The sequence below is a fragment of the Malaclemys terrapin genome, chromosome 13 (genome assembly GCF_027887155.1).
Source record: "Malaclemys terrapin pileata isolate rMalTer1 chromosome 13, rMalTer1.hap1, whole genome shotgun sequence".
Lineage (NCBI taxonomy): Eukaryota > Metazoa > Chordata > Testudines > Emydidae > Malaclemys > Malaclemys terrapin.
In genome coordinates, this window is record NC_071517.1 from 23,445,147 (window position 1) to 23,461,887 (window position 16,741).

General features: G+C 42.6%; 1 protein-coding gene across 4 annotated transcripts in view; it reads left to right on the forward strand.

Annotated features, from left to right (window-relative positions):
* Positions 1 to 16,741, forward strand: part of MYH10 (myosin heavy chain 10) — a 152,964-nt gene that overhangs the window by 18,124 nt on the left and 118,099 nt on the right. For all 4 annotated transcript variants that reach the window (XM_054047844.1, XM_054047845.1, XM_054047846.1 and 1 more), the window contains exon 3: positions 5,999 to 6,155. In XM_054047844.1, coding sequence (XP_053903819.1) covers positions 5,999 to 6,155 — 157 coding nt within the window. The remainder of the gene's footprint in view (positions 1 to 5,998; positions 6,156 to 16,741) is intronic.

Here is a 16,741-nt window from a genome sequence, read left to right on the forward strand (position 1 = left end):
TGGACTAGGCAACCTCCACAAAGTTCAGGGAATGTAGATGAGGGGATGTGTGATGGATGTGAGTTACAGGATTCATTACATTAAGGGGTTTGATTATATAAACAAAGTTAGTAAGCATACCAATATTTAACTTTGTGTATTGGAGGAAGCCAACATAAGCTGCCTATAAAAGGCAGGAAAAAAGAATAAAGGCCTCAGATAACAACTACTTCACAAACAGGTAAGAGACCATACTAGAAGCATTCATGTGGATGACCCCACCTCCAACTCCTTATGGAGCTCTCACAAACTAGTGTATTTAGGGGGTCGATTCCCAGCTTGCAAACACATGAGAACAAAAAAACCCCTGCGGAACCTGAGACAAAGAGCTTCTGGGTGGGATATGTGTCATTCTCTAGGGAGGGGGCAATGGTTGTTGGGAGTTGCTGATGAGAAGCTGTTCTCACAGACACTGACCCCTAGGGGTCTGGAGTAAAGAGTGAACTTCCTAGGGTCTCTGCGAAGAGATGACAAGCCTCTGAGTGAGTAAGATTTGTGCATAGACTTTAACATACTTTTTCTCTCCCTTTATACTTTGTTCCAACTATGGTAAATATTTGGAGAAGGCTGTCTGGTCACAGATATTTTTAGTAAAAGTCACAGGTAACGAGCAATAATGAAAAATTCACAGAAGCCCATGACCTGTCCTTGACTCTTACTAAAAATACCCATGACAAAATGGGTAGCCTGGGCAGATATGGGAGGGGAGAAGGGCTGGGAGCTCCAGGGGGGTCCCCCCCAGCCAGGAATGGTGGTGGGGAGCTGTGGGGCTCCTCTTGTAGCACACGGTGGCCAGGAGCACCCACAGCTCCCTGCCTCCACAGGTGGCAGGGGATTCTGCAGCTCCCAGCTAGCTGAAGTCACAGAGGTCTTTGGAAGTCACGGATTCCATGACTTCCGTGACTAAATCGCAGCCTTACTAATTACCACTTGTTGTTATAGCACCCAAAGGGAAGAATTGCAGGTACCTAACCCAGTCTGACCTGCTGAGAAATCACTGTTATATGGGGTGCAGTAGTCCAGGATCTGGTCTTGAGTGAGAGTTGGTAAGGGAGGTAAACATAAGGCCTCATATCTTAGAGCAGTGGTTCTCAAACTTTTGTACTGGTGACCCCTTTCACATAGCAAGCCTCTGAATGCAACCCCGCCTTATTTTAAAAAGTGGTTTTTAAATTTATATATTTAACACCATTATAAATGCTGGAGGCAAAGCCAGGTTTGGGATGGAGGCTGACAACTTGCGACCCCCCCCCCCCATGTAATAATCTTGGGACCCCCCCCCTTAGGGGTCCCAACCCCCAGTTTGAGAATCCCTGCCTTAGAGCCATGTCCGAGAAGGGGTTAGAGGTCCAGCAAGCCCTATAATTAACCAGATAAACCTAAGAAAACACTTTCAAGGGTTATAGTTATGCAAAAAGTCCTATTTTGTGTTGAATGAAGAGGACTGCAGTAGCCCTGTGAGAGTGGAGCCTCAAACACTTAAGTTTTAGAGAACCTATCCAGGTGATAACGAGGTCAATCTAGTCTAGATTTTAACCAGGGCCAATGGATAACGAAACCCTTCCAGTTGAAGGGGCTATGAAGCAGAGGTCCTGTGTCAGACCAGGCTGGAGCAGTTTTCAATGTGCCTTTCTTACCATTTGTTCCCTTCCTAGGAACATGTAGAGCAGTCAAAGACCTGTAGTAAGATTTAAAATGTATGCATCGGTAGCACTAGCAAGTAACATTGCTACAGGTTATCTGAGACAGGCAGAATAGATCGGACCTGCTGTGCAAGGTCCTTTTGGAAACACAGATCTAGCTTCCTTCTAATTAACAGCTTTTCATGTAAGTTACTTCTGTTTGCATGCTCACCATTCACAAAAGAGCCTACTATCAAGGCCAGGTTAAAGTACTGGAATGAATGTTGTATGGGGGTTATGAGCAAAGACAAGACTTCAGATTCTGTTTTTGTAAGGAAATCTGTACCTCTGGGCTAATCTATTTCTTTACTTAATGCTGAAATGTGCCTTACTTAATTAATTGAGAAGGTGGATTGCCTGCTTAACAAGATTCCTCCCAGCAGCAGAAAGAACTGTGCTGCTTCCCTCTAGAAAATCAAGAGTATAGAGTTGGAAATTCCAGCACGTGTTCTTCATTCTCTTATGAAGAGCTCCCTGAATGGCTTTATTATTAATGACCTTAAACATTCATCCTGAAGGTCTTAATGCTAGGGCAAAAACGAGGAATACTTGTGGCACCTTAGAGACTAAAGCTTATGCCCAAATAAATTTGTAGTCTCTAAGGTGCCACAAGTATGCCTCGTTGTTTTTGCTGATGCAGACTAACACGGCTACCACTCTGAAGTGCTAGGGCAGTGGTTCTCAACCAGGGGTACATGTACCCCGGGGGTTCACAGAGGTCTTTCAGAGGGTACATAAACTCATTTGCCTAGTTTTACAAAAGTCTACATAAAAAGTACTAGTGAAGTCAGTACAAACTAAAATTTCATACAGACAAAATGAGAAAGTAAGCAATTTTTCAGTAATAGTGTGCTATGACACTGTTTTTGACTGATTTTTTGTAAGCAAGTAGTTTTTAAATGAGGTGAAACATGGAGGTTCTAAGACAAGTCAGACTTCTGAAAGGGATACAGTAGTCTTGAAAGGTTCAGAACCTCTGTGCTAGGGAATACTTTCCTTTTTAGCATCTGTGCCGCATTTCTTGAGGACTGCAAGAAACATCCCCTCCCCCTTAGTCTATTGAGTGAGTGGGGGAAAAACAAGTATTCTGTGACTGATTCAACAGCTGTTCATATATTTATATCAAAAGCAACACCTATGGAATATGCAAGTCTTTGTGACGAACGCTGTCTCTGGAATAAGAGAACTAAGGGTACAACTGATAGATAAAAAACAATGCTTAATGAAAACATATCATTATGAATGCAGAGAGGGGGATGTGGGTATATTTTCAAACTCACTAGCCGAATTTGAGCTGAGACAGACTCTGCAGAGAATCTGCCAGGAGGCAATGTGGATAAATTTTTAACACACTTTTTTTTTCTGGGCATTACAAGATCGTTTTCAGGGAGTTTAATCTTTCCCTGGAGGCTGCACTTTGCTGTAGCAGATAACTAATTTTTGCTCAATCTCTTCTAGTAGGCAAAGGGAAAGACTGACTTCCTGTTCCACTTTTTCCCTCTCTCCTTTCCATTTAGGATACCTTTATTATTCGTTAATTAAGGAATTCACTGACAGATGTATTCTTATAGGGGGGAGAAATTTGGCTTGCCTTTCAAATGTCCTGTCTTGAGGAGAAGGATGTCCAAGCATATGGCCCAGTTGATGAATTTGTGGCCTCCATGACACATTCAGGTTTCATAGAATTGCAGCTTCTGCTTTTTCTAAAAAAAAAAAAAAAAAAAAAAATTCTATTCCCTCATGGTTGCAATGCAAAAAACCTTCCAACTGTGAACAGGGTGTAAACAGACCCTATCTCCCTAAGTTTGCAGATAACCTGTTACATTCTCTGTAATGGTTCTGAACTGTGCTGCTCCCTATTAATCTCATTGGAGCATCAGCTCTAAAAACAAGTAGTGACACTTCACTGTCAAAATTGACTACTGAATTGCTGAACATTCTAGTGCATGGAATAAGAAGATGTGAGAGTGAAGCCCTCAGGGAGACGAGAATTGAGTGGTGTTGGTGGGAAGGAAATGCAGCAGGGTGAACAGAAGACAGTCAGTCATAGGAAAAGAAACAGAATTCTGGGGAAAGAGAGCAGAAACAGAAGTAGTGGTGGCTTGTGGGGAGCAGGTTTTTGTCACTGAGCAATGGAGAATTACAGTAGAGGACTGGATAATATATACTTAAAGCCTGTTTTCGACTTCCCCTACTGTGATCTTCCGCTCTGGGGAAAAAAGTCCCGTCCTGCAGCTTCCTGAACAGGCCAGTGTTCCGAAAGATGCGTGCATCATGCACCTTTCCGGGCCAGCCTGCATTAATGTCAATGAAATGCCCACGGTGATCCACAAGCGCCTGGAAAACCATAGAGAAATACTCCTTCTGATTAACGTACTCGGATGCTAGGTGGGGTGGTGCCAAAATAGGAATATGCGTCCCAATCTATCGCCCCTCCACAGTTAGGGAAACCCATTTGTGCAAAGCTATCAACAATGTCCTGCACGTTACCCAGAGTCAGTTCTTCTGAGGAGAATGCGATAAATGTCCCTTCAAACCTGCATCAACACGATTCCAGTGGTCGACATTCCCACTCCAAACTGGTTTGCGACCGATCGGTAGCTGTCTGGAGTTGCCAGCTTCCAGATTGCAATAGCCACCCACTTCTCCACTGGCAGGGCAGCTCTCAGTCTTGTTCCTTGTGCCGCAGGGTGGGGGCGAGCTCCTCACACAGTCCCATGAAAGTGGCTTTTCTCATCCGAAAGTTCTGAAGCCACTGTTCGTCATCCCAGACTTGCATGACTATGTGATCCCACCACTCAGTGCTTGTTTTCCGAGGCCAAAAGTGGCGTTCCACGGTGCTGAGCATGTCCGTGAACGCCACAAGCAGTTTTGTGTTGTATGCATTACGCGACTCAATATCATCGTCAGACTCCTCACTGTCACTTTGGATCTTAAGGAATAGCTCGACTGCCGTGACGTACTGGCGAGAGTCGTCAGCTTACTCCTCAGCAGTTCAGGCTCCATTTCCCACAGACCGAAACAGAACACAGATTGCGCTGCACAGAAACCGTTGAAAGATGGCGCCAAATGTGGACGGAAACACGGGGATTGGTGGGATGTGAAGCGATGCATCACGGGGCGTTGAGACAGGACCCAGAATGCCCCTCACCCTTCCCACAGCGCCAGAATGGGAAGAGAACTCTTGGGATAGCTGTGGGATAGCTGCCCATAATGCACCGCTCCCAATGCCGCTGCAAGTGCCGCAAATGTGGCAACGACAGTGCGCTGTCAGCTGTCCGTGTGGACAGACTGCAGCGCTTTCCCTACTCAGATGTATGAAGGCAGGTTTAATTCACAGCGCTGTACACCTGCAAATGTAGCCATACCCTGAGGAATTTGTGGAGTCCTGAACTTGGATCCTTTCCCATAGACTGTAATGAAACTGTGAATCTAGCTCTCTGCACCAAATGAGTTTGAGGCTTCTGTTCTGGGATGTTTAGCAACTAACTTTCCTATTTTTGTTTTTGAGGGAAGAGGTCCTATAGCTGGTCCTTGTTATGGAACTATTGATTAATTTTTACTTATCTGCTTTAAAAACTGCATCAAGCTACCTAGAGATGTGGCCTGGAGGAAAGTCTTAAAGGGGGATGCTCTTTGTTTTCTATAGCAGGAGGAGCAACCCAGCTGTTCAGTATTTATTACTAGATCATCTTGTAGAAATCAGCAGCTAATTCAAAATTTCTTCCTTTAACTGAGTGAGTAGACTCTGAACGTGAACAGCTACATTTTTTCATAAGTTTTGCAAGCATGATCCAAAAAACTTAGGGGTGTGTGTGTGTGGGGGGGGGGGGAAGCACATTTTATCAGAGTAAAATTTAAATCTAATCTGCTTTCAACCTTTGATGCAATTTGTGTCCAAGTTTAGTGAAAATGGAAAACATTCACTTTGTGGTTTTTATGTACTAGTGTAATACTACAGTTTTTCATTTGCAAAGAGGGAAAATTCAAATCTGCTTTTGGGGAATGAGGAGGAATCAAATGCTCAAGACTTCACCTCTATCGTAACTAAGCTCTTTTGGATACAAGTTATTAGATGTCTCAAAGTACCAACCAATATTTTTGAACTAAATAGTTTGAGGTGGTGGTTTTATTGAAGTCACTAATGTTCAAGACTAGCACAGAAATGGCCCACAATTTGGGAAGAATGAAGCTTTCCTGGCTTCTGTGGCTTCATTTAATAGCGGACATATAAAATAGCTAACCAAACTGCTGTTGGTGTGGGTTTTTTTTTTTAGACTTATTCTGGACTGTTCTGCGTAGTCATAAATCCCTACAAGAACCTCCCAATTTATTCGGAAAATATCATTGAGATGTACAGAGGGAAGAAACGTCACGAAATGCCACCACACATTTATGCAATATCTGAATCTGCATATAGATGCATGTTGCAAGGTAAGAACTATTTAAATATTACTTTGTTATAAATAGCTGAAATTGCTTAATGCACTTAATTTTAGGCGCTCTCTCTTGTCACACTAAAGTTTTGCCTTCTAATAAATATAGTAATCTTTAAACTTTTAAAGAAATATTTTTTTGCGAGTTGGAACAGAGAGTGACCTTTAAGAGTATGACTCCATGGTGTGTTTTCTTCTTGACTTTCAAAGTACCTGCCAGTTTGCTGCTGTGACTGAATGATAGACTTTGTAATTAGTGGTGTAATAGTAAACTTAAAGTGGAAATGGCTCCCTTCAGAACTAAGTAATGATGACATTTGGGACACAAGAGGTGCTAATACACTAGGGAACATGTACTTCCAGAGGCACCAAAATAAGAATTAAAAGGTGTGCAGCAAAACTAAACTAATTGGTTTCAGAAACAATTGCTAAATGGGTACTTTCAAACTGTTTTCTGTACTCCTGTTTTAATGTCACTGCACACTATCCTGAGGTTTCTCAGTGGCTAAAATATTTATTTTTTATTTTTTTATATCATATATACATGCACGCATGGGGTAGTTCTAGCCATGTCGGTCCCAGGATATTAGAGACAAGGTGTGGTGAGGTAATATCTTACTGACCAACTTCTGTTGGAGAGAGAAACAAGCTTATAGAGCTTTTCTTCAGGTCTGTGAAAGCTAAATGTAGACCCGAAGAAGAGGTCTGTAAGCTTGTTTCTCTCTCCAACAGAAGTTGGTCAGTAAGATATTCCCTCACCCACCTTGTTCCACATGCCGATGGGAGGGATTCTAATGTTGGTGAAGGTACTCCACTCCCCAAGAGGTGGTAGCTAGATCAAAGGGAGAATTCTCCCGTTGATCTGACCTAGTGTTATCTATGCTGGGGGTTAGGTTGGTTTAACTATGTTGCCTGGGGGATGTGGATTTTTCACAATAATATGTTTGACCATAGTCACATTTTGTGCGGGGGGGAGGGAGATGCTGTATTGTCTAAGGCCCAATTACTTAAGGTGAAGTTTTTTTTTTAGCCAATAAGAGTCTCAAAGATGAATTTAAAAACTAACACTTAAACTGCATTTAAGACAATAAGGATAACAAAACATAGCTCTAGATCAGCGGTACTCAAACCTCTTCATGTTTTAGATTATTTCAAGGGTGTGTGTGCATGGTTGGTTGTTTTTTTTTTGGTCTGCTTTTTGGCCACATCGCCTCATCCCAGTCTTGGTTCCACATCTCCATGGCGACCATAGTTTTGGTCTACATAAATGTCCTAGGATAGTGAGGCAAGATGAAGATAAATGCTCATGGAATGAGTTTGGTTACTTTATATCCCTGTTTCCCTGCATCTCGTCTGTTGTTTCCATGTCTTGGCATGTAGGAATTTTTGTCTAATGCCACACTGACATTCTGGTGTGCCATCCAGAGTGTTGAGGTGCTGTCACTCCTGCCCTGCAACTTTGGGTGCTTACAATGCTTTCCTGCTGTAGCTCTCACCTGGGTTGCTAACAGACTGCCAGCAGGTAGGTCACACCCTGAGTGTCTGTGTATAGCCATAGCCCTGGTCCAACAACTTTGACCCCAGCAACCTGTCAGCAAACACCAGCCACACTCTGGCTTTCAGCAGGCTTCGTTACCACATGTAGGGTGACCCCAACACTCTCCCAGTCCCAGATTCTCCCCTAAAATGTGTTCAGCACTGTCCAGCCCTCTCCTGGACAGTACAGAAACAGTAGGTCCATTGCCTGTCTAAGGGAACCAATATACAACAGTCTGCTATCTTAAATGGAGTTACCAAACAATTCAACACCAGATTAGTTTTAATTAAAGAATAAAACATGTTTGTTTAGCTACAAGGGAGGTGGGTTTTAAGAGAGTACAAGTATAAGCCAGTAAAAATGAGAAATGGTTACAAGAGAAATAAAATTAAAAACACTTCCTAGTATTCAAACTTAACAGATGAGACTTGGTTCAAGGTGAAGTTCTTAGCACATGCTCCCAAGAACAGGGCTGACCCAATTTCAGGTCAAGAGCAAATGCTGTTTCTTTGTGTTGTCTTAAGTGACAGAGAAAGAGATGGCTAGGGAGAGAACTTGGTGTGTTTGCCCCTCACTTTCATAGATTGGTCACCTTTCTGAAAAACCTTTTCCTAAGGTTTACCCATAGATAAAGTTCATTTCCACTGTGGGGATAGAGACCAGGAGTCTGGTGGTGAAAGAGGTTCCTTGATGCTGTTATCTAAAATGCAGATCTGTTTGTTCCTGCTCCCTCTTCTCCCCCCCTCCCCCCCCCCCCCCGCCTCTAAGAATGGCCACTAGGTGAATGCACACCTGGCTAGAGGCATCAGCTTGTGTTTTGTCTCTGAGAAACTGGTTTACCCAGACTTGTCTGGTAAACACACTGCAGATCTAATTTCAGCTTATGTTTTTAACTTTTCATAGAATGTGACTACACACGTTTCATCATATTATCGACCAGTGAGTTTAATTTTCAAATGATACCACACAAGGCATATTTTTGTACAAAGATTATTACAGTAGTGTAGAGGGGTGCATTCATTCACATACTCCTTATTTGCAGCCCTCACCCTTCTTGGCTCTGATCTCTCTAGGTTACTCTGTTTGGTTCTGCCTTTCTCTGTTTGTTTGTTTCCAAATTTGGTCCATGTTTACAAGAATAAAACCCTTGAATCAAAGAATGCAATTGCTAAACAAGATGCAGAAGTTTGACTTTGTGTTTGGCTGACGATAGCTTTTGGAACCCCAGAGTTCTGACTTGCCATTCAATGAGACAAGGTGGTTTGAGGTAATATCTTCTATTGGACCAACTTCTTCAGGTTAAAGCTTGTCTCTTTATCCAACAGAAGTTGGTCCAAGCAGATTTTATTGCACTCACATTGTCTCTCAATATCCTGGGACCAACTCTGCAAAGTGCTGAGGTTTATGAAGTTTCACTGCATCAAGACTGGATGATTCATGCTTCATAGAAGCAGCTCCTTGGACCATAGTTTGAGAAATATTGATTTAGTACCACCTTTGTTTGCTTCAAAGGTGGTAGTGGGGAAAACTAGAGTAGATGGCTGTAACAGTGCCTTCGTGGGTCACAACTGAGAATACGAAATTCAGGACAAACTGCTGAGAAATAGGATGATAGAATATCAGGGTTGGAAGGGACCTCAGGAGGTCATCTAGTCCAACCCCCTGTTCAAACCAGGACCAATCCCTAGACAGATTTTTTTTTTTTTTTTGATTTCGCTTTGTCACAGCAGGAAAGTCCGTTAAGTGTTGATAGGCATCTTCTATTGTGAGTTAAGTGGTCCGTTAAAGAAAGTCAAGGGCTTAACTTGAATAGCCCCTTCAAGATGTGCAGGTTAAATATCTTGTGGGTGCTACTACAGGAGCAAACATTTGAAATCCAGGTATAGAGCCAGTACTCATAACTTCAAATACAAAAATGATACATGCATACAAACAGCAAAATCACATTCAGCAAATCATAACCTTTCCATAGACACCTTACTTGACATATGTTGTACAACAGTGATCTATGTGGTCATATTTTATTAGATAATGTCACAATGGCATCTCTGGGTTTGAAGAAAAAATATAGGTGTCAGGCTTGAAATTTGATAGGTTTGGGCGGAAACTTAAACAAGGAAATTGCTTTAAAGAATTAATACTTTGTAGTTACTAAAAATCTGTGCACTTGAATAACCTCCACCTATATCGACCCATTGCTTTTCTTCCTTTCAGCAAGAGGTGGGAAGTGGTGTCAGCTAGTGGACTTCCCACTGATGTCTTACCTTCATGATTTCATTGCCAAGACAAAACAAGAATTGGGAAGTACAGATGTTGACAAACTGTACTTGGCTGCTTTGTGTTAGATCAAAGGAAAGGAAAGGCAATATTTCCTTTGCATTTGTAATAGGCTCCATTTAGTTATTCCTAGGCATTTCTTCAAGAACAAGATGGCAGGCAGGCTGCTTCTGAGACGTGTATCTTAGATACTTATGACCCCCATTACTGTAGTATGTGAGTGCCTCAGTCTTTAATGTATTTTCACAGTATCTCTCTGAGGAAGGGATGTGCTACCATCTCCACTTCTTACAGATGGTGAAACTGAAGCACAGACTAAATGACTTGCCCAAGGCCGCACAGGAAGTCTGTGGCATAGCTGAACCCAAATCTCCAGAGTCCTGGCCCATTGCCTCCATAAGACCTTTTTAGCGTGGGTCAGGCTAACATGACATTGCATTGTCTCAGTGAGGAAGTCCGAATACCACCAATAAAAATGAGACTAGTTTGAGTATGGTGGTAGACTTCTTGGAGACACAAGAGTAAGTTGTGAGAATGCCTGCCATTCTGCAAGAAAATCCAGGTTTTCTTTTGCTAGTGAAAATGTTCAAGGATCAGTATGGTATACATATTTTCCCAAACCTGTTAAGTACAGGAAAATGTTTGCTAACCTTTTCTTATGTATCGGATCACTACAAACGTCCTCAGTCTTAAATAGAGGTTACAAGATGAAACTGGAGTATCATCTACTTTGTCGAAAGTAAAATGTTATTTCGTCAAATTCTGGAAAGAAAACCTAAGCCGGCTTCATAGCTGACCTAAAGCCAAAGAGCAGCACCGCAACGGCTACCTAAATTGTAAATCCTGTTTCTTGTTTTTATTATGTCAAATGCTTATGAGGGGACTGAAACGGTGCCGCTGACTTAGACATTTCAAATAATCATTGACAGGAAAGATTCCTCAGCACATTACAATCTTGAGTGTTTTGATATTGCAGTTTCAATTTCTGATAACTGGACTATCCGTTTCAGAGCCCAAATAGGAGGAGGGTGGGTCACTGTAGCAGTGGTGGTACAACCAAGCTCCACCTGTAAACCAAGCTGTTCCTACCTGAGGCACCAGGCGATGAGAATCACAGTAGATCACGTAGCTGTTCAAAATACGATTGTGTGCTCTGCTGTGTTCATCAGGCTTGGCTCATCCTCTGATATTCAGATATATCTTATCACTAAGGTATAGGTGAGTACCTAGGACCTTGGCTTTTGAAGCTCTGATTTCAGAATCTTAAGCTTTCACTTCAGAGAGGATGGCAGAACAAACAGGTGACAATTGTTAGTCATGTTGCTTAATGCACTACTTGAAAGTGTCCAGATGTTATCATCACAAGCATGGTATAATCTGTATAAAATAGGAACATAATCTGAAAATTCTGGGGCCTACACTTTTTGGAGAAAGGTTTCTTCATCTAGTACAAAGCATCATCCCTCTTAGGAGGAAATATGAGCTTCAATTAAAAAAAGCAACCTAATGTTCAGAGTAGTTAGGTGTTTTCTGAAAGAAACCCATATCCTTTAGTTGCTTCTCAGCAAGTTTCAGGGCGAAGAGGTGTGTGAAATGTGTATAATCTGTAGTTTCTTGGAAGTACTTTGAGTTTACAGCAATTTTGTTAATTTCGGTCTAATTCTGGTTTGAGGAAAGTACTGGTATTTGGTTTTTGCTTGTTCCCATTGTGTCTAGTTGTAGCAGCAACTTTGCTATTTTGTTACCTTCCCCACAATGGTGGGATGATTATTACTTGCTTTGCCACCAATTGAACCTATTGCAATGGAAAAGAAGTCAACACAGAAAGGCCTAATCTACACTATACCAGCCAGCTTTTACTAGCTATACCAGCAAACCCTCCTAGCGTAGAGTCTGCTCCTATGAGCAAAATTGTGCTTTTGCCAGTATAGTTTATACCAGTTCCCTGAATAAAATAAGCTAGACCAGAAAAGCACTTACTAGTTTGAATTGCCATTCCTCCTAGGAGCCCTAGTCATAGACATTATAATAGCAGAAGACCTAGCGCAGATGCAGTTATATTGGCTAAAAAATGGTGTTCAGAACAATGAGGCCCTGGTGCACGACGAGGGCTCCTAGGAGGTATGGTAATTCAAAATAGTACCATGTATACTCAATCATAAGCCGGTTCGTTTATAGGCCGACCCACGCGCCCCTCCCTCCCCCAGATGGATAAGTAAAAATGGAAAATTTTTATAACCCGTTCATAAGCCAACCCTATAATTCAGGGGTCTGCAAACTTTGGCTCCCGGGCCATCAGGATAAGCCACTGGTGGTCAGAGATGGTTTGTTTACCTCGAGCATCTGCAGGCATGGAGGTAAACCTAAGTAAAGTGTCCCGGCGCGCCAGCTGCTTACCCTGAGGGTCGGGACAGCAACTGGTGGGGGAAATTTTTTTTGGGGGGAGAAGCTGGGAGTCAGGGGAGTAACCCCTCTGACCACCCCCCACATGACCCCACCCCTAGCCTGGGACCCCCACACTTTCCCCATCTCATCCTTTCCCACCTTATCTGGGGAGCGCCAGGGGAAGATGTCTCATACCAGGCTGGAGCTGCTCCGGCTTGGTGGCATGGCCACAGCCTGCTCCAGCAGGCCAGACCAGGCGGCGTGGCTGCAGCCTGTTCCAGCGGGCTCGGCCGGGTGTGGCTGCAGCGTGCTCCAGTGCCCGGGTGGTGCAGCCACAGCCTGCTCTGGGGGGTAGGGCTGAGCAGCATAGCTGTAGCCTGCCAGCCCCGGACTGGCCCCGGCTCTTCCCTTCTGTCTCTGCTGGCTGTGCTGCCTCTCCTTGCTCCCTCTGTTGGGGGGAGGGGCTGTGTCCCACCTCTCCCTCTCTATACCTGTTCATAAGCCGACCCCGGTCTCTGGTGCTTCCCTTTTTTACTAAAAAAAATTTTGGCTCATGAAGAAGTATATATGGTAAGTGATTTTTTTTTTTTTTCCTGGTCTAGCTTATTTTGTTCAGGGAACTGGTATAAGCTATATTGGCAAAAGCACATTTTTGCTTGTAGGAGCTGACTCTATGCTGGGAGGGTTTGCTGGTACCAGCAAACTTTATTTTTCAATTGTAGATTCGGCTCTTTTCTGAGCTGAGGGGTGAAAACATTGTCTACTACCTGCTTCATGTCCCAACTAAGGTCTAATGTCAAAAAGGTCTAAAAATCTCTCAATAATATGGAGACAATTATTTTCTTTGGTTCCAAATTGCAGTAATTTTGTTTTAGTTTCGCCTTCTCAGTTTGAGTATTGACAGGAGGTGTAATCTGTTCGCAAACATTCCAGGATAGAGTTTTTAATTTCAAAAAAGAAAGGAAATTTTTTTTGTCTCCGTTCTTTTAGAATGATTAAATTTAGGACTTGCGTCTGGAGGAGTGGATCCATTCTAGGAGATAAAACTGTAATAAAAATTAGTTTAATTTTTCCTATTCAGAGGTTAGAAGTTAACTGTAAATGAAATCGGTCTGGCCTCTGAGTTAGATGGTCTTTGCAGTCATGTTAGGAATAGGGTTTCTTTTTCATTTTGGAAATAGGCATCTTGCCATGTTGGCATTCCATCTGGTAGGGCAGTGTTTCCCGAACTTGGGATGCCACTTGTGTAGGGAAAGCCCCTGTCGGGCTGGGCTGGTTTGTTACCAGCCACGTCTGCAGGTCTGGCCGATCCCGGCTCCCACTGGCCGCAGTTCGCTGCTGCAGGCCAATGGGAGCTGCTGGAAGTGGCGCGGGCCGAGGGATGTACTCTGGTTGCTGCTTCCAGCAGCTCCCAGTGGCCTGGAGCAGTGAACTGTGGCCAGTGGGAGCTGCGATCGGCCGGACCTGCGGACGTGGCAGGTAAACAAACGGCTAGGCCTGCCAGGGGGTTTCTCTACACAAGCAGTATCCCAAGTTTGGGAAACACTGTGGTAGGGAATGAGTTTGTGACATGTTGCAAGAAGTCTGTCTGGGATATGGAGCAGGCTGTTTTGGGGGGGAACAAATGCATTATAGCTGAGCTTTATGTGGGATACTCACCCTATAAATTTTAATACAATAAAGGCTTGGAGAACTAGTCTTAAAATAACCAAAAAGAAATTTAGATTTTGGTAGGCAATTCTCTATGGGCCATGCCCAGCTAAAGAAAATGGTCTATAATAAACAAGTGGCTTCTCTAGGTAAACTCTTGCTTGGTAGAGTCCCTGCTATAAAAATGTATTGGAAAACACATTTTGTTTAGGTTGAGGGTGAACCCATTTGTATTAACTTTGTCTCCATGTGCTCCAGGTGAATCCAAAGTCTTGCTAGGTAGCCTAAGGAGAATTTAACAAGTGGTGGAGACTGCCCTCACGCCCTTTTGACAGAGTGGACTGGTTCAGCCATGTGCATGCACTCACATCCAGTAGTGCCTGCTATTGGATTTCTAACTTGCTATATGCACGTTAACTGCTGCTACTTATGTAACTGTGCCTCACACTTGAATTGTTTAGTGGAGAGCAGTCTTTTCCCTTGATTTTGCTGTCAAACTCCCCCAGGGTCTGAAATAGCTAGAATTGGTTGGTCTTGAGGGTATGCTGCATTACCCAGCATGTGTGTGTACTGTATTTTGTTTTTCTGGCATTTTGGGGAGTAGTGTAGAATACTAGTGGTCTAGAACAGGTTTTTTTTTTTTTTAACTTTGGATATGTTGGGGGATGACACTGGAGTGTTGTACTAGTAAAATTTTATAGTATGCCTTCATATAATGGCAGGGACTCTTTATATTGAAAATAAAATGGTTATGGGAATCTTGCTTTTTGGGATGTAAACTAGCCTTGTAATTTTGGGATTAGTGAATATAGTTTCCATTTGGTTGGTTCTAAAACCAAAGAGGAGGATATTTGACATGAATGATAAAACCAGAGTAGATGGTTCTTCTGGGGATAAAATGCCTTCTCTTTCTGCCACACACAGTTCAGCTCCAACTCTTTTGACAATTTAGCCAATTGAAATTTTCAGTTGAAGGAAGAATATGCAGGAAATAAGATGCCTCTTTTTTCTCCTGGCATTATCAAGGTCTGAACATGTTGAGAAATTGTATTAAAATCTGGATTGTCCACACAGGTGAGAGATGCCTTATCACCTCCTTTTGCAGTAGATTCTGAAGTTAGCCATGCCCCACTGGCCACTTCCTTTACAATTGCTGATTTCCAAGGTATTTGTATTAGATCCATGTGCAAGACCAAAGTGAGGGATTATACAGACCTAAGCTGTAACATTAAACAACTCTAAGACCAGTCTTTATATCGTGCAAATTGAGACTTCATTTCAAAATTAATGTGATGGGAGAACTGCTTGGAACATTCTGGTTTCATATCCTAGAATCAGATTAAAAGCTCACTAGTGCTCAACTTTGTGTCTCTAACTACATTCTCTTTAAATGCAAGTGTGTTAGGGCCCAAGAGTTTAAATAAACAATTGGGGCTTAAACTCCAAAATACCTCTGGTTCAGATTTTAAAAATCGAAGTGAGTGTGTGTGTGTGGTGTGTTTTAAGTCTACCAGCAACAAAACTTAACGTTGCTTGATCATCTGAATTAATCAATCATTGTCTTGCCTAGTGCTGGAAAGACTCCATTTTGTTAAACTCCGAATATAAACTGGAAACTTCACTGCACAATGACAGCTCTGTTGCAGAGGGTTTGTATAGCTGTCAGTTAGCAGTGCTGCTGTCAAACTGCTTCTGTATTCTTGTCCTATTAATGTAGGATGTCCTGCTGAAAGAAGGAAACTGGGTTGAAATCTATGCACTTGTGTGTGTGTGTGTGTGTGTGTGTGTGTGTGTCTCTTCCCCTCCTCCACCCTGTGTGCTTATAAAGCAAAAAGTCCTGTTCAGATAATAGAAATGTAGGACCCAAAGGGACTTCAGTAGGTCATCTTTTCTGGTCCCCTGTGCTGAGGCAGGACTCAGTATTCTTGAGACCATCCCTGGCCAGTGTTTGTCTAACTTGCTCTTAAAAAGCTCCAGTGATGGCGATTACCTACGGAGGTTGTGGAATCTGTTCCAATGCTAAACTACCCTTACAGTTAAAAACTTTTTCCTAATTTCTAACCTAAATCTCCCTTGTTGCTATTTAAGCCCATTACTACTTTTCCTGTCTTCAGTGGCTAAGGAGAACAATGTATCACCTCTCAATAACAACTTTTTACCTACTTGAATACTATCATGTGCCCCTCAGCCTTCTCATCTCTAGACTAAACAAACCTAGTTTTTCAATCTTTTCTTGTAGTTCGTGTTTTCTAGACCTTTAATTTTTGTGGCTCTCCTCTGGATTTTCTCCCAATTTGTCCACATCTTTCCCAAAGTGTGGTGCCCAGCCAGCACTGGACATAAGGCTCCAGCTGAGGCCTTATCAATGATGAATAGAGTGGAAGAATTACTACTTGTCTTGCTTAGAACACTCCTGTTAATACATCCCAGAATGACATACTTTTTTGCAACAATATTAATGTTGACTCATATTTAGTTTGTTGCTTAACCTCTGGATGCTTTTCTGCAGTACCCCTTCTTGGCAGTCACTTCCCATTTTGTGCAATTGGTTATTCATTCGTAAGTGTAGTGCTTTGCATTTGTCCTTTTTTTGAGTTTCATCCTGGTTTTTATTTCAGACCATTTCTACAGTTTGTCTAGATCATTTTGAATCTTAATCCTGTCTTCCAAAGCACTTGCAACCCCTCCAAGCTTGGTACTGGCCACAAACTTTAAGTATACTTTCTGTGCTGTTA